The 16,514-nt window shown below is 44.4% G+C and overlaps 2 protein-coding genes across 2 annotated transcripts in view; one reads left to right on the forward strand and one right to left on the reverse strand.

The window, feature by feature from the left end:
- LOC122568415 (dynein axonemal heavy chain 1-like) overlaps window positions 1-16,514 on the forward strand; it is a 55,650-nt gene that overhangs the window by 15,882 nt on the left and 23,254 nt on the right. The window lies entirely within an intron of this gene.
- Window positions 1,337-16,161, reverse strand: LOC122568398 (thyrotropin-releasing hormone receptor-like). The gene is made up of 4 exons (XM_043728098.1): window positions 12,147-16,161; window positions 3,198-3,396; window positions 1,993-2,098; window positions 1,337-1,794 (listed from the first exon to the last, which is right to left on the reverse strand). The coding sequence occupies exons 1-4, from the start codon at window positions 13,023-13,025 to the stop codon at window positions 1,563-1,565; spliced, it is 1,416 nt and encodes a 471-aa protein (XP_043584033.1). The 5' UTR covers window positions 13,026-16,161; the 3' UTR covers window positions 1,337-1,562.

Consider the following 16,514-nt stretch of genomic DNA (forward strand, 5'->3'; position numbering starts at 1 on the left):
TTTATACGTATATAATTCACATAATTCGCTAAAAAATGATGTTTGAAAGATAATACAAATATATCGGTTTTATGTTTTCTTTATCGTAGGAAATTTCGTATAAGCGAATTTGCCTCGTATCTTTGAAACATCCTATACGCACGATATACCTACGGATACGAAATAAAAGTTGAAAAATTCAATTTACGTCGATCGCACTTGCGTCAATTTTCTTTACGCTCGCGATACGCAAGTATCGAAGGAATCTGATAATACGATACGATGTAAAGGGGAAACGCGGATTTCCCAGTTTTGTCAACGACACTACACGATACAGCGCGTGCAAGAATTCCCTCGAGATAGACATCGACGTTGTTCGCAATAATAATGTTTACGAAGCTTTTTCTCTCCAATTACCTACCGAACGATCGATTATATTGGAGTAATCTTTCTGTTTAATAACCCGACTCGACGCGTTCACGTATCGATTACGCCGAGTTTTACTCTATCGGTAATTAGGTAATTATGTAATCAGTAGGTAATTAGGTAATTAGGTATTTTACGAGGTTGTTGAGCGGTGCGAGACAAATAATTTATAATTTAAACGAAGACACGTTTAGAAGACGTTGAGACATTTATCGTTTACTTATGTAGATAATTCGGTCGAACGTTCCAAGTGGGAAATTTGATCGAACGTCGGAGCACTGACAAAGCGTAACGATACACGCGTAGTTTCGTATAATTTGTCTAATTTCTATAATCAATACGTAGTTTCCACGATACAAGTAGATGTCGACACATAGAAATAACGAATTTTACACCGAGTCTGCGAATTTTTCCATGCAACGTTCCGAGATGGATGCTATGCTAGATACGTGCGTATTAAACCGAGGTGTCGAGGTCGTTGAAAATTGCAAGTTTATCCTTTTGCTTTTGATATAATATCCTTTTATCCCGTTTCCAATAGGATAGAATAGGATATGTACGCGAGATACGTACTCGCCTGTATAGGCCATTATGACTAATAGAATGGCCTTTAACTTGTTTAAACCACCGGTAATCGCGTATAATCGCGTATATTCGCGTATAATCGCGTATAATCTCCTTTATCGAGGATCGGCCATTTACTCGAAATTTCGAAAGATCTTGCAAAGATGAAAACGCGTGTCTGTCAGTCCATAGTCGATCAATCCGTAATCGTCGTAAAACTCGTAAATCGTCGTCGCGCTAACGCGATAAATATTTTCTATTTTCATTTCCCGATTACACGATCGAACAACGTAGCCACAAACGTTTCTCAGACTTTTCACGCTTACTACCTTCGACAGCGGAACAAAGCGGTTCAAGCGTTACACGCGTTGTTTTGCTCGTCGAAGTAATAAACCGATGGTGAATAGTCGAATCGAACGGCGCTACGAAGACGACGACGACGACGACGACGACGACGACGACGACGACGACGACGACGAAACAACGAGAGCGAGAGAGAAACGGACGAAGATAATGGCCGTGCGCGTCGCGCGACGCTATTGGGATCGCCGTGGTTGTATACTTGGATTTGCTCGAAAACGTTTCCGTCGCTCCTATATGTATCGTCGTAGGTTGCAATGGTACCTGGTCATGGTTTTCAGTATCTTGCGCAGCAACTGTTGCAGACAACGCCTAAACGTGATGCCGCACATTGCGTACAATAAGAAATTGATGCTGAAGTTTGTGTAATAGAGAAGCATGAAGAACTGCTGCAAACACCAGAGCAGGTCGGGTGTGTTCTTGCGGGCCAGCGTGAAGAAGAATACGCACAATCGGATCACGTAGCTGGAAAACGAGAGTTTGCTTGCTGGTAAATCAAAGTTGCCAGATTGTCGCAACGAATTTGTATTTATTGCACAGAAAACGTTCATCGTGGGTCGTCGGTGGTCGTCGCTGGGAACACGTTATTGCTCTCACCGAGATATCAAAGATATCAAAGATGTTAAATCAACGTATCGAATATACTGATAAATGACCGTTTACCTCGGCAAATTGAGAAGAATGAAAACGGTGCTGATGAGAAGCAACATTTTCGTGATGCTCTGTTGATTCCTCGTTGACACGAGATTCCTCGAGGACGATCTAATATCTGCAACAGAGAAAGAAAAAGTATTGCAAGTACGGTGCGAGCGGCCGGCAATTTCCGCAGCGACGTTCGAATAACTCGACTTTTCGTTTCGCCTTCTGTTTGCGCGAATCGCCCAACTTTCCTGTACGTAGCGATTAAGGTGGGATTAACTTTTCCTTCTTTTTTTTCATTCTTCCTTTTTTTTCTGGAAATGCGACGCGAAAGCGAAGCAGTTTGATTAAAATCATAAGGTACGGTGGAGATAAGACGCGCGGTTGTTGTTTCGTCGTGTTTTGGATTTTATCCTAAGGTAGGATATTCGTACGACCTTTTCGCACGCTCGAAACGTCGAATAGGCGCTATCCGTAACTTTCGAACGAGTAAGCTACCCTCGCCTCAACAGAATCCATGTACGGAGACTGCGAGACTACGAGAAGAATAGAGGCTTGAAAGCGTCCGGCAGTAGTTCGGTCGGTAATTTGGCCGACCAATTTGACGATCCAACCTTTCGTCGCTCTAACGAAACGTTACGGTGCCATGCCGATTCGTTCTCGTTGCGTTTCGCTTTACGCTAATCATCTAGTCCGTTGCTTTCCGCGATAACAACACCAAAGCGATGAAAACGTCAAACGAATTACCGATATGCTCGACTAAATTTTGCTTACTACGCTTTTTTAACGAACCTCGCTTCGTCCGACGAACTTTCATCTCGGTTAATCTCGTTGAAAGAAACGAGGAGACAAAGAAAAAGAAGCGGCATCCATCTTAAAGATTCTTCCCTCGGATTTCTATAAAACTGAATTATTAACGCGCTCGATGAAACCACCAGTTGCGTTTGAAGCGGACCTAGGAGAGTCAGAACTAACGACGTTTAATAGGAAATCGAACCAGATCGGACGATTAACATCGACGTCGACGTCGACGTCGACATCGACATCGACATCGACATCGACGTCCAATTTCGTACACCGCGAGACGAGTTTCGTTTCACGGACTTGGCTCGAGAGTTCGCACAGAATAGGCGAGTTATTCGACCGTGTGGTTTGGCCTGTTTTAGATGCTTGGCTTTCTACGTATCTGTACATGGGTAGACACAAAGGATACACGTATGTGTACTTACGTATACAGCGAGTTGCTATTTCGGGTAACTGACAAGCGTTTCGTGGGGTTGATGACGGCGCGGACGTGGTTTGATGCCGAGAATGATGAGAATGGTTGTTCTTGGACGAGTGAAACGATTGCTGCGAAGGTGGCCGTCGGCCTCCGACCACTGGTCCCAGATTAATGCCGCCAGCGCCGTTGTTGCTGCTGCCGGCACTCTGAAAACCGACGAACAACTTTACCAACAACAGCGATTCCACTAACGCGACTGTTCGTAGGTTTAAAAAGGCGAAAAGTGAAATTAGAGCTGCGCCGGCGTGTACACGTGAATTAACGAGCGACGATATGGCGGAGAAAGTCGATTCGATTAAGCGACGCGACATCGCTACGACGAGAGATAACCTGCTGGCAATAAAGGTCCACGGGAAGCCAATAATTTTTCAGCCACGATATCAGTTTCTTGAAACGTTATCCTGCTTATTATCGGGACGGTTAGGGGGGCTACCGTATCGTTTCCCATGCTGGTCACGAACGCGTTATTTAACCGCGATCCTCTAATAAGCGATACGCGTGTCTCATCTATCATAATCACCTTAAATGCTGTTTTGTCTGGTGAACGATACGATGAGAAAAACTTATCCTTGCTTTGGATTAAACGATAAATGTTTACGACTAATGACGGTATTTGCGTCAAAGGTACGGCCGACGTAAATTTGTTGGCAAACTCTTGATCAGAACGCGAATTTATTTATCTCGGAGCTGTATCCATATATATTATATATAAAATCGTTTTGCCAATCGGTTTCGGTTAAGTTTCGGTTTAATCTCGAGCGAGAATAGTCATCAGCCGAGAACTCGATTCCATTCTATGCTGTATTTTATGCTGATATTTTAGGGTGTATGCATGATTCGCGGTTAAATTCATTTTCTATTTCGAGTCCGTTTCAAATACGGATACGATACAGCTTTGCACGACTACAAAGAAGAAAAAGTACGAAATAAAGCAGGATGAATTATCTTTGCAACTGTTACGTACATAGATTCGAACGTTGGCTGTTAATACGCTATGGATAAAAGTGGCATCGTATCGGTTGAAACAGCAAACGCGTCGTTTCCGAGCGCGAGCAACAATTTGCAAGTTCGACGGGCATATCGATATCGCGCGAACGAGTCGAGCGATGGGAGCAGAATGTAGGTTAACGCGGCTCGTCCAAGTTATTTACACCCGATCACGATGAATCGCAAGAATGGACTCGATCGCCTCGTCGACTAGCAGGAATGAAGGAGAATGCGAAGGAGAGGAAGGAGCGTTTGGCTGAAAATTGTGCGTTCCCGGCGGATCTGCATTTTCCTGCTATCGTAGAAAAGAAAAGAGTCGCATTTTCAGCGAAAACGATCCAACATAGAAGTCACAGTCTCGTGTCTTTGTACAACATTTTAATTAAGGAGAACAAACGGTTATCTCGTGAGGTTGTTTCTGTTGTTAGAGAGCTGTCTTTTTGTTATTTTCAAGAGTAATGTCCAAATTGGACAAATTGTGAATTGAAATTATTAAATAAAAAAAGGAGAGAGAGAAAAAAAAGAAAGAGAGTAAGGAAAGCGCTCGTTACTCGCTGATTTTTCATCGTCGATTATTCGACGTGAAAAATTTGCAGCTGTAGAATCGGCAAAGAAAATCGGTTTTGTCCGAGAAAACGACAATCATCGTCGAGTTACGACACAACTCACCGCTTACGCGTCTAGCGTATAAATCTGTATAAAGCAGAGTTTGCGTATCGATCGGAGGAAGAACGAGCATCGCGTTCGATCTTTGCGAATCGTTCGGAAAATGGCGTCGTTCGATTAAACAGTATCCTATCTTTAACCGTCTAAAACGAATATTTGCAAAAATATGAAACGGGGGCTTGATTCGAACGAAGAATTTCAATTAGGGTAAAAAATAAAGATGTAAACGCGAGGAGAGAGTAAAGCGTCGAAGAGAGTTTCTCGTGACAGAGCCCCGCTTCTTATAACAGCTTTTCTTCCCCTTTGCGTTTTATCGCTTATCGTAACGAGTATCGCTTTCGCAAATTCATTCCTCGTTACATCGTATTTATTAATCGTCGAACGGTTTCGTTGCGATTTTTCGCTCGGCCATTTAGTCGTGTATCGCGATATAATCGATTCTTTCGGGAAGAAAAAAAAAAAAAAAAAAAAAAATGGAAAAGAGTTGGTTTCTTCGATCGGTTAATCCAGAACAGATTCGTAAGGTTGAACGATAGAATGAATAATTCAGTGCCGCGAAACGTACGAGTCTCGCAACCGTGGAACGAGCAAAATTCGTCCAACGTGATCAAACACCTTCTCCTCTTTTTTTTTCCTTCTTTTCTCTCTCTCTCTCTCTCTCTCTCTCTCTCTTTCTCTCTCTTATCGGGTCACGGTCTATCGAAAGAGGCACCTCGTTAAAAAAAAGCGATATCGTTGGTAGAGTCGACGGAAAAGCGCACGCAAAGTGTGAAATCAGCCAGCTTTATGCAGATTTCATGGTAATATCGATTGCGAGAGTGTGTGGGTATCGAGTATACGTGATTCGATCATCGTCCCACTTGGACTAGAGCGGCGCGTGGCGTTGATAAAGTGAGCCGTTATATATCGGGTGACCCTGGAAACGCAGAATATTTGAATAATTTATGATAAGAGAATAAGGAGTTGCAGGCGTGACACTGCGTCGAACGGAATATAGCAGGGGGCCGTAAATTATAATTCCCGTAGTGGCGCCGTTAATGAATACCGTAGATTTCAGTGCTATACCCTCGGCACCTCGTACGATTTTCCCCATGCCGAGAGCGTGTTTCGTTAGAGGCGGCGAACTAAAATTTCGATAACGGATACCTATCCGTTGAAGGAAAGGGAATCGTTACGATTAATAAAACGCGAAGGCGATCGAAGCAACCCGAAAGCTTTACGGATATTTTTTCTTTGAAACGAAATTAATTAGGCGAGCGATTCGACGATACTTGTACTTTTACGAATCGATTCGAACATCACGGTTAAATTCTTTCTCTCGAATGGTCATTGCGAAATAGGCGGGCAGATTTCGATCGACGAACGAAAGCTCGAAGAGGAAAACAGATCGAGTAGAAAACTGTATTCGTCGAGTTTTCGTAATACCAGCGATACGACACACGCGAATACAACTTGCTGTTCCTTGCGCTTGACAACGAACCACGTTCTAGAAAAGCGCTCTTTTTCTTTTCCTTTTTCAACGAATTTCGCCTCGATGGCTTAAATTGGCTTTGCGGGGAACGAAATTGCACGGAATACAATATCCACGATGAAGATGCACACGGTCGTCGCGACCTGACGCGACTTTACGCTACTTCACGCGACGTCGCGCCTCTGTCGTCCAATTGATTCCATTTGTCGTCTCGTTACGATAACATTATATTCGCATGCTAGACCGTCGCGTAATACGTCGATCTCAATGATCGACGCTCCTGCCAGTTTCTCGATTTCCATTTAACAAAGTGTCAACTGAGATCGTTGTTTGCCAGCACGTTCGAACGTTTCCTGACGGCCGTTGCTCTCATTCTCCCAAGTTTTTATCGTTCGATAGATTTTGGTCGGTTGGTCGATCGACAAACTCGTCGTTGGCCAATCGTTAAACAGTCCACGTTTCCGACCTATTGTCACGCTGTAATTTCATTTGCAATCGTGCAGCTGTTAAACGCGAGAGTCCGATGTAACCTAAATACGGTTAAATACGGTTAGATACGATTTAATCGCCGACAAAGTTGCTACGAAACGTACGCGTACGCATACACATACACATACGTGGTACGTGTAGCATCGTCGTTCGGATCGTCGAGTTAGCTTTGCTTCAGGTTCGATAAGACGGTGTTGTAATTGCAAGTACTCGTGCAACGTACGAGCGGTCGTCGTCTTGATCTTGATACATTGTGCGTCACACGTCCCAAACTATTCGCTTCGTTCCTTTCATTTCGATTATTCTGTCAAGTGATACAGCAAAACGCTCGATACGATTCTTTAATTCTACGTTACGTTCGCGTAATACAAAATATATTACGTGCTTTAACGTAACGATAAAGTCGGTAGTCGGATAATTGATGCGATTAACGCGAAATTACCGATTCTGTGAGTTTCAAATTTAACGGGTCGCGTACGCCTGTAATACTTTGTATAGCGTTGTTTAATATCTTTTCAAGCCTTTGAATATGGAAGAAAGAAGGCGCGTACCGTGACCGCGCCACGATGTCTCCGGTCGAAGGAAAGTTTTGATATTCGAGGTAACGTCGACGAGGTTAACGCGTTTAAGAACGCGATTAATTATCAGTTTTCGAAAAAGCAATTTCGTTTCGTCGTCGACGGTTTTTTCATCTCTGTGTAATAATGCGAGTCACGTGGCTACGCCCCGTTTATTTATCGACAAGCACTCGATAATTCTCTGCCAATGACAGATTTATTGCGACATTGGCGGAGGTAGGATGAAAAGAGGCTGTCGCGTTCGAACAAATATCAGTGCGCGAAGAATAAAATCGTTCAACGATTCATCCGAGACCGTTCCCGCCCCCATGCATCCACCTACCATCGATTTGTTCTACCGTCGAAGACAAATGAACTATTATAAAAGACAAATTGACGAACGAATATCGAAACAGAGAATATCCGTAGAGATGCGAGCGATTCGAATTCGCTGGAAGCCAACGATCGATTCGCATCTTCGAACGATCGTCACAGCGTGGTTCGTTGTACGAAAGGACGTTTCGATCCGGTCACGGAGCCAAAGGTTGACGTATCATAGCCGAGCGATCGAAAACTCTGCAAAGATGAATGGCGACGGTTACGTAAGCCGAAGATATTTATACGTTGATCGAAAATAGCTGATTCGCGGTTACCATCGTCCACAGGAAGGCGAGAGCAGAGAGGGGAAAAAATCAACGAGATCTCGAGAAGCAATTATTCCATTCTGTTTCGCATCGGTGATCGATCGTCGTTGCGTTTCGCGCGGCGCCGATGATTCCGTGTCGGAACGTCTTTCGCGACTCTTTAATTCCACTTGCAGTGATATCGTACGTATATTTAAATCACCTAGAAACAGTTATTACGATCGATCCGACTCGTAATTTAACTCCAGCTGTGTAAGCGCGTGTACCTTGAAATATCGCTTGTAGCGGTGTATAATAAGCAAAAGCGACGATCCGATTGATCGATTAAATTTCGAACGCTTATGTCCGAGCGGACAGGCGGAAAAAGCGCTCTAGTATTTTATGCCTCCGTATGATCGTTTTTCTTCGTTCCTATCATTACGACCTAATTAGTTGGAAAACCCGCCACTCTACGAAGAACGCTACGTCTCTCATTTTTCCATTCTTTTACCTTTTGAAAAAGTTCTTCTTTTCAAAGTTTGATTTTCCATTCGTCTGCTCTCCTAAATCCTCGATCCTTTTCTCCAATACACACACACACACACACACACACACACTCACACATACGCGATACGTACACGTGTACGTATACGCACGGTTTTTGCGTACGTTGGACATAGCGAGAAATATAGTTGGCGTGGAAAGTCTGTAGCGTTTCTGGCTCGAATGGTATCAAGTTGCGCCATGTTTAGCTAACCGTATCGAAGAGAATTGTTTTTTATATAAATTTCCGAGAAAATACGAAACGCTGAATTCATGGCTGCTAGTCGATGCTTCGGCAAAATGAAACGTTTGAAATTTCAACGAGAAACAGAATACGCATAGCAGAGCTCAGGTGGAATATGCAACTACCGTACGCTAGATAAATCGTCTAAATTGACGTTTCCTCTTATATACGCGGAAAAGATAAAAAGATTTGATTTATAGCGGATCTATACTTAGGCCAAAGTAGATACCGCTGTGCCAGTCTTTCCGCACTCGTCGGTAAAGAGATGCGAATCAACGTGGAATTGTCATAAAATGCTCGTCTAGCCGGCCCAGTTACCACCCTTTCATCGCAAATACGTCTTTTTATTTGCCCTCCGTTGCGTCCCTGAATCTAATTGCAAGTTACGCGCTGCTTTGTCAGCCATGCGCTTTGCTGCTACGCGCGTTACTAGGTCCAGAACGAACCGCGTATTCTTCCTCTTTTCCGTATCTGTTTTTCCGTCTCCTCCTTTCCGTTCCATTGCAATAACAAAGTATCGTTGGACGTTGAATCAAGTGCACGCTACTCTCTCGGCTTTGTCACACTCTGTTGCCGGATTACGTCCACGCAAGATTCTTTGTTATTATTCGTTTGGCGCTCCGCGATGGCGCGTGTACAGCAGAGTTGGCCGCGCGACCCAACCATGTTGTACATTTATAACGGCTAAAGATAGATAAAATTTCGCTTATACACGATGCGTGACACGAATACACATTTATAGATATATTTTAATTACACGCAATATCTCGCGTATCGAATCGTGAATCACGTAGCGTTAAATAATCGTATCGTATTGGCTAGATGTGCCTTCGAACGGATGAAAGTGGAGGAAAAACGGACGAAAGATACGTTTACCTACTCGGCAGCTACCTAACGCTTGGCAACGCTTCTGGACTCTTACGGGGTTATTCGTATATGTTGTACGCGATCGATCCGATTTAGTAGACGTAGCTGTAAATTGGTAGATTCAAATCGAACGAACGTTAGAAACGCTGTTCTGTCGCAAACGTTTTTACAAGCCACTATTTTCGGAATTCGTGATACGTTCGTTCGCGCGTATGTACACGTGTTCAGTCACGCGTGTTAAATCTAAATTACTGAAACGCGGCAGACTATCTGGAAGTTTACATAACGTTGAAGTAGCGTCCTTTAGAGACGCGGCAATCCGGAACAACGTTTTGCGTGTAGCGACGCGACGATTTATCGAAAGTTCATAGACTTGAACCAATCTAATTTTTCCGGCTATACGCTATTGCGAAACTTGACGTTTGCGTTGGTTTTCTCGTTGCAAAGTTATAACGAGTTTCTCTGTTTTTAGTCGTTGTTAGCCGCGTTGTCAGATCGAACCGATATGATTTGCCGCGATTCGATTTATGTTTTCCGTGGACAGATAAATTGGCATGCATAGATGGCTGGAACGAAGAACGCGTCAAGTACGTATTTTTAAACGAAAGAAACAGCAAAGGAAATCCGGGAAGGAAAATGCCATGGGGAAAAAATTGCAGCGTTGACGATAGCGTTTAAATAGGCGTATCGTGTGCCGTTTGATCCGTGTGGATTTTCTAAAATACGCTTTGCCCGTGAAACATCCTATGAAATGGGACGATACGGTTTTAACCAACTGTTCGTTAACGATAATAAAAAGTCGCGTTAACGTCTAGGATTAGATACATATAGATGTCTGCTAATCGCTACCTTACTGCGAAAGGTAGGGGAAGCAAAAGCTTCGTAAGGATCGAGGAAATTTAAGAGAAAGATGTATGTCTATTCGTTAGGTTCTAAGCGATTGAAAACACATTTGTGTGAAGAAGGACAAAATCGAGTTGAGACAGCCGGTCCATGTTGGCGCCTATCGTCGCTACCGCGTAATATATTACTGCCTCTTTGTACGCGCGATCCTCTGATCCGATTGGCATTTTATGTGTCCAAATAAATGTCTTCGGTCGGAACACTTAATCCACAGGAAACGTTTAGGTTAGCGAACCACATTATTCGAACATCATCGTGCCGGATTAGAAAAAATAACTCGAACGTTTGAGTTTCTTTCGAAAAACAAGCGGAGCCCGAGGGAGACGCTTCTAAGCGTGCATTTCACCGTCGATGTTTGTCTTGCACGCAAGAAAAACAAAAATATAGTCCAGTTACGAGACTGAAGCCAAGCGTGAAGACGGCGTGCATTGAAAATAGCGACGTCCATTAACCGTCGAATCTTTGAACGAGATGAGAGGGCGTCGCCTTTTTTCCCGTTTCGTTACGATTCGTCGCTAGTCGCTGGAAATACACGAGCGCGTGTCGAACGTTTCTCTGGAAAAGGAAAGTTAACCAAGCTCTGGCACTTTTACGGGCGAAAAACTGACACGATTCCAATATACCTACGTATCATTTTAAATGTAAATTTAATATTTCTCCGTACTCGCGTGATTCTTTGTTCGATCGAACTTTTTGGAAAGCTTTTTGGAAAGCTTTTTGGAAAGCTTTTTGGAAAGCTTTTTGGAAAGAGAACTACGTCGAGAATGGTAACGACGCAACGTCCGTGCCAACGCACAGACTCGAAAGCCGTCGAAAGGTTCAGAACGCTTAGGACGACGTTTCCAGTATATTTCGATCGTTACAGTCTGCAGGTTGGTCGAACTATCGTTGTTTCTCGCCGACTGTTCTAGAATAGAACCGGTTCTCTTTGACTCTCCTATTACGAATAATATAAAACAGGTTTGGATCGAATTGAAATCGAACGGTCGAAGCAACAAGCAACAACAACGAACGAAGTAACGAGTGTGCGTTGAGATGGACGATATTAAGAATAATTTTGTACGATTGATGAGCGTTCCAATGAAAAGCAAAATGATGGTGCGTTCTTACGATCAGATAAATGTTCGCAATCGGATGGAAAAGGATGAAACCGATATGGATAAATGTTAGAACGCGATCGACAACAGCCTGGTGAAACCCAAACTTAGATACTTGGTTAGATGTACGCAGCGACGGTCGCGTAGTTACGTTCGTACGTGTGACCGATAATTATCGATGTTTAAACGTTCAGCATCGATTTCGTATTAACGTTCAAGTTTGCCCGGATCAAACGACGCTACGGTTAGTGGAGACGACCTGCGCGTACGTACGACGTACGATGGAAACCTAATTTACCATGGATATAGTTAGCGATCGAAGATTTTCTTAGAACGTTGTCGCGTAATCGCGGTATGTGACGCTGAATCGAATCCCGGCAGCCTAATCTCGATAATCGTTCTCGTTTGTCGGACGATCAGTTTCGATCGAACGACGAATTTTCACTCACCGGAATCTGATTCAGATTGATGTCCGACTGTTCTCTGCTCGGGCAGTCCGTGGACGTGGTGGAAGACTGCTTGAATCGCCTGCTGAACCTCAACAAGTTTCTCATGATCATAGTGTTCATGACGATGATAAGTACGAGCGGCGCGATCAGACTGGCGATGCTGTCGATTATGCTGATTATCTTCATCGTCTCCAGGTATTCGACCTTCAGATCGCAATAATCTTCGCCGTCCCTGTTGATCACACCAGCCGTGACAAAGGAGTAGGAATGACTGGCCAAAGCCAAAATCACCAACACCAGCACGATGGTCTTTGCCCTGGCTATAGTGCATATATGAGGTCTGTGTAGAGGGTACTGAATAGCTATGAATCTCTCCACCGTGAACGCGACGATCAACCAGACGCTCAAAGAGCTGCAGACGGCGCTCACATAGACCAAAGTTTCGCACCAGCCCTCCTTATTGAACACCTTCCATCCTAGCGTGTTGTTCAACCAAACTAAAAGCAAAGTGACTAAGAAGCCAAAGTCAGCGGTGGCCAGGGCGGCCAGGTAATAGCTGGAGCTTCGTATTCTCAGATGCGTGTTTAGAAAGACGACGCAGGACAACAGATTGCCCACCAAGCCCAGCAAAATGATGGAGGGAATGTAGTACTGATGAAAGAAATCCAGCAGAAAGTATAAAGCGTGACAAGCTTCGATCGGTTTCTCCTCGAAATCTAGGCTTGGTTCGAAGCTTCTGTTTCTGTAACCGTAATGCGTCAAATTGACCCACGTGGTTGGGGCGGCGGACCGTCGGGAACGCGCAGATACGTCTACGCTCGAGGAGTCCTGAACGCCGCATCTCGTACGTAGATTGTACGTGGACGCGACCGACAACATGTTTCCTTCTCTTTGCTGTATCTCTTTCCTCTCTTATTTCCCATAAAACGCGCCGCTTTGCCTCGAGAGATTCTCTACGAAAGAATGGAAGCGGCATCGATTTCCATTTTCTATTTTCACTCGCGATCTTTGCTCGACCGATTTTCGCAACACCGATTTTCCAAAAAGCGTCTCCGAAGCGGCAAAGTTCCTCGGGTCGTCGTTAATTCGTCCTGCCCTGCTGTCGATCGCAAGATCGGACGATCCCTTCTCTCCGTTATCGGTTCGTCGTTTTAAAAATTTCGCTCGTCGACCGACTCGAAATTTTTATCGGTCGAACGAAATACCAACAACGATCGCGTCTAACCAATGAATTATCCAGCTTGCCGACAGATTCAACGTAAGTTCAGAATACCATCCAGAGCGCTATGTCCGCGTGAGACATTACTTTGGTTACTTTTTTAGTTATCATCCTTACCATCGTTTTTGCGCGAGTACTATGTCACGATGTTGCACGACGATAAGGTAAATCCAACGAGAAAGATTTATAGTTTATGGAGACGATTCGCGTAATAACGGAATCTGGGGCAGAAAGAATCGAAGGCCCTTGAATTGTTTCAGGTGTTTACACTCCTAAAGTAGGTGTACTTTGATCGTACGATTCGGACGACAACGGATCGTACAATTTCGAATATAAGGAATATAAGGTGGTTCTTAAACTTGTTGGTTCAAGTTCTTCTCAGATATCGATCGATCGATGGTTTTTAGTAACGTTTAATGTTTCCTGAAATTCCTCGAATTCTTCGTCCATTCTCTCGACGGCCGTTCGTTTGCTTGTTCGTAAAAGTAGGAAATATTATAAATATCTGTCCACTCGTGTGGAGGTAAATTCGGTTCAGAACGTTTCCAACTCGCCAACGAGTGACAAGTGTTTCCAACTAGCTGTTGAAAAAAAAATATCCCTCTCGTTTCGTTTGTAGATTTAAATCCCACACAATGTCAATAAACACGGAATGTTTCTAACTGGTGGCGTGTACGTGTGGCACGGATCGATTTACTTTGGTATTCTTAGATCTCCGAAATCTTTCAATTATTTCACCAAACTGGCCAACTGTCTGCCATTGTATTGCCGGATACCGCGACTGGTCTCTCGATCGTTCCAATTAACACGGACAGCGAGTTTTAGCGAGTAATTAGCCGACCAACGGCCCGCAAATTCGGAGTTCGCCGATGGGAAATAACCGTCTCGGAATTTCACCGAGGGATCTTCGTCTCGATATCGCGGAATGTTTGAAAGTGGCCGCGAGGTAACCTCTGGTAATTTGGATCTAGATCGTAGAAGAAAGATCGGTGGTCTGGTCCGAAAGGTTCTTCGAGGTCTGTGGCGTTTCAGCGTGTTCGCCTTTCAAAGTCTCTCGACGAGCGGACCAAGTAGTCACGAAAATAGTTCGTTCCAAGACGCCCTCCGTATACCACGCTGCGTACTTTTTCAAGCGGCCTACCAAAACCTTATCTCGGCCTGTATCTAATTACCATAAAATAGAGCGTAACTTTCGTTTCCGTGCGTTACACAGCACGGAAAACGATGGCCGGTGCGATCGGAATACGCGTGTCGCTCGATGAATTCCAGCGAGTCCGAGTCGTCGTTCGACGATCGAGTCAGTTTCCGTGGAATGGTAAGATAAACGCGATCGCGCCGCTGGATGCGCGAATACCTGAAAATGGAATGCAACTGAAGGACGAGTATCGATCGGATAGCCTGCCCGGAAACTGTCTTCGTATCCGACGAAATCTCTCGAGAGTCAACAGCGACGGCTTTCTCTGTTCGAGCGATGCGCCGTTGAACGCGAAAATTCGCAAGTTTGTAGGAACGCTGGCCGAGCAGCGCCAGTTTCCTTTCTTTCAGCGTTTCGTCTTTTTTCTGCTTTTCTATTTTACGCGTTGCGCTTTTTACTCCGAACGGACATGTTCGGCCCGCTTTCCAACGTTTATCGCCAACAGACATGGAATTCCTTTTTTCCCAGCCAAGTTGTTTCCGCGTTATTCCGGTCTCGTGGGTCAACTTTTCCGTTGCGATGCTTGTTTCTCTTCTTTCCCGAGCCAGCAGCTCCAGTTCCAATTCTTCTCGTTGAGAAAGATCGCAGATCGACTTTCGGATCATCCACGAACCTAACCGATCGCAGCTTCGTGTAAATTCCACTTTGCGATATTATCCGTCGTCCGGGATATTCGCACACGGTTGCGAAAATTTCATCGGAATATATACTTTTCTTCTTTTCCTTCTTTTTCTTTTTTTCCGTGAAAGTAGTTTCAAAGTTGCGGATATTTTCCCCCTATTCTCTGAGAGTTTCCTGCGGCGTTTTATCAAACGTTGAACGCGCCGTAATCATCTTGGTTCGTACGAATTTCGACAACGTTCCAGCAAGCGTGTCGATAGAAATTCGAAAAAAGGAAAAAAAACGGTTTTGCTTCATTTCCGTACACATGGAGGATCTAACGCGTCGTTCGATTCACCAAGGTTAGGATAGCGTCTGGATCCTGGATCCTGTCATTTTGTCCGCGATATTTTAATAATTCGAGACGGTGGTCGATCTCGACGCGATGTATGACGTGGCCGTTCGTACGCCGTTAGGATACGCGAATCGAACGTTCAACGACTCGATCGGATCTGTCGCAGATCAATCTCGATTTCGTCGATGTTGATCGCGCTACTTTTACCTACCGTGTATCGTTTTTTACCATTGGATCGACGAGTACGAGCAAACGTTCGGCTGTTTGATAACAATATTTTTCATTCGCTTGCTTGTTTCGTTGTGTGCTTGATCGAAACCGTTGCTGTTTAAATCTATCACCGATAGAAGCAGAATTTGATTTTAAATTACACGTAGATTTCCGATCGAACGTACAAATTCTGTATATCGTTATATTACAAGTATGACAAGAAGACTGAGATCTTTCGTTTGCCTCGAAATCACTGAAATACGGTTTTGTTCTTTTCTTTTTTTTTTTTTCTTTTTTTCTCTTTTTTCTTTTTGTTTTAGAACGTGGTTAAATTAATGGCAATTATATGGTTGAACGAAGTAATCTAGCTCTTTCATGTGGCGCGATGTATTTCGGAGAGAAACGGTCGACGGAAGCGGCGGTATCGGAGCGTCGTGCAGCGAGAAACGACGTCGGATAAACTGGAAACACGATTCACGGTTTCGACGAGTTTGCCGCCCATCGAATTCCCTCGCATGCGCTTCGCAAGCTCTCTCGGGGGGCCGTTGGACGACGCGACGACGCGACGCGCGACATCCGTTCGTTGGCGCGATTCACGCGTTCTCCGGCCTTGGCTTGCCTTCTATCGGTCGTGGATACGCTTTGTATCGTGCCGCGAAATGTCTTTGAAAACCTAAAACCTAAAAATTGCACGGGATTTCAGGCTTTGCAAGCAAATTGTCACAGGTGCGACCACTTTCAACCTCGATACCGACGTAAATGCGTATATCTTACGGCAGATCGACCAAC

The sequence above is a fragment of the Bombus pyrosoma genome, linkage group LG6 (genome assembly GCF_014825855.1).
Source record: "Bombus pyrosoma isolate SC7728 linkage group LG6, ASM1482585v1, whole genome shotgun sequence".
Taxonomy (NCBI): domain Eukaryota; kingdom Metazoa; phylum Arthropoda; class Insecta; order Hymenoptera; family Apidae; genus Bombus; species Bombus pyrosoma.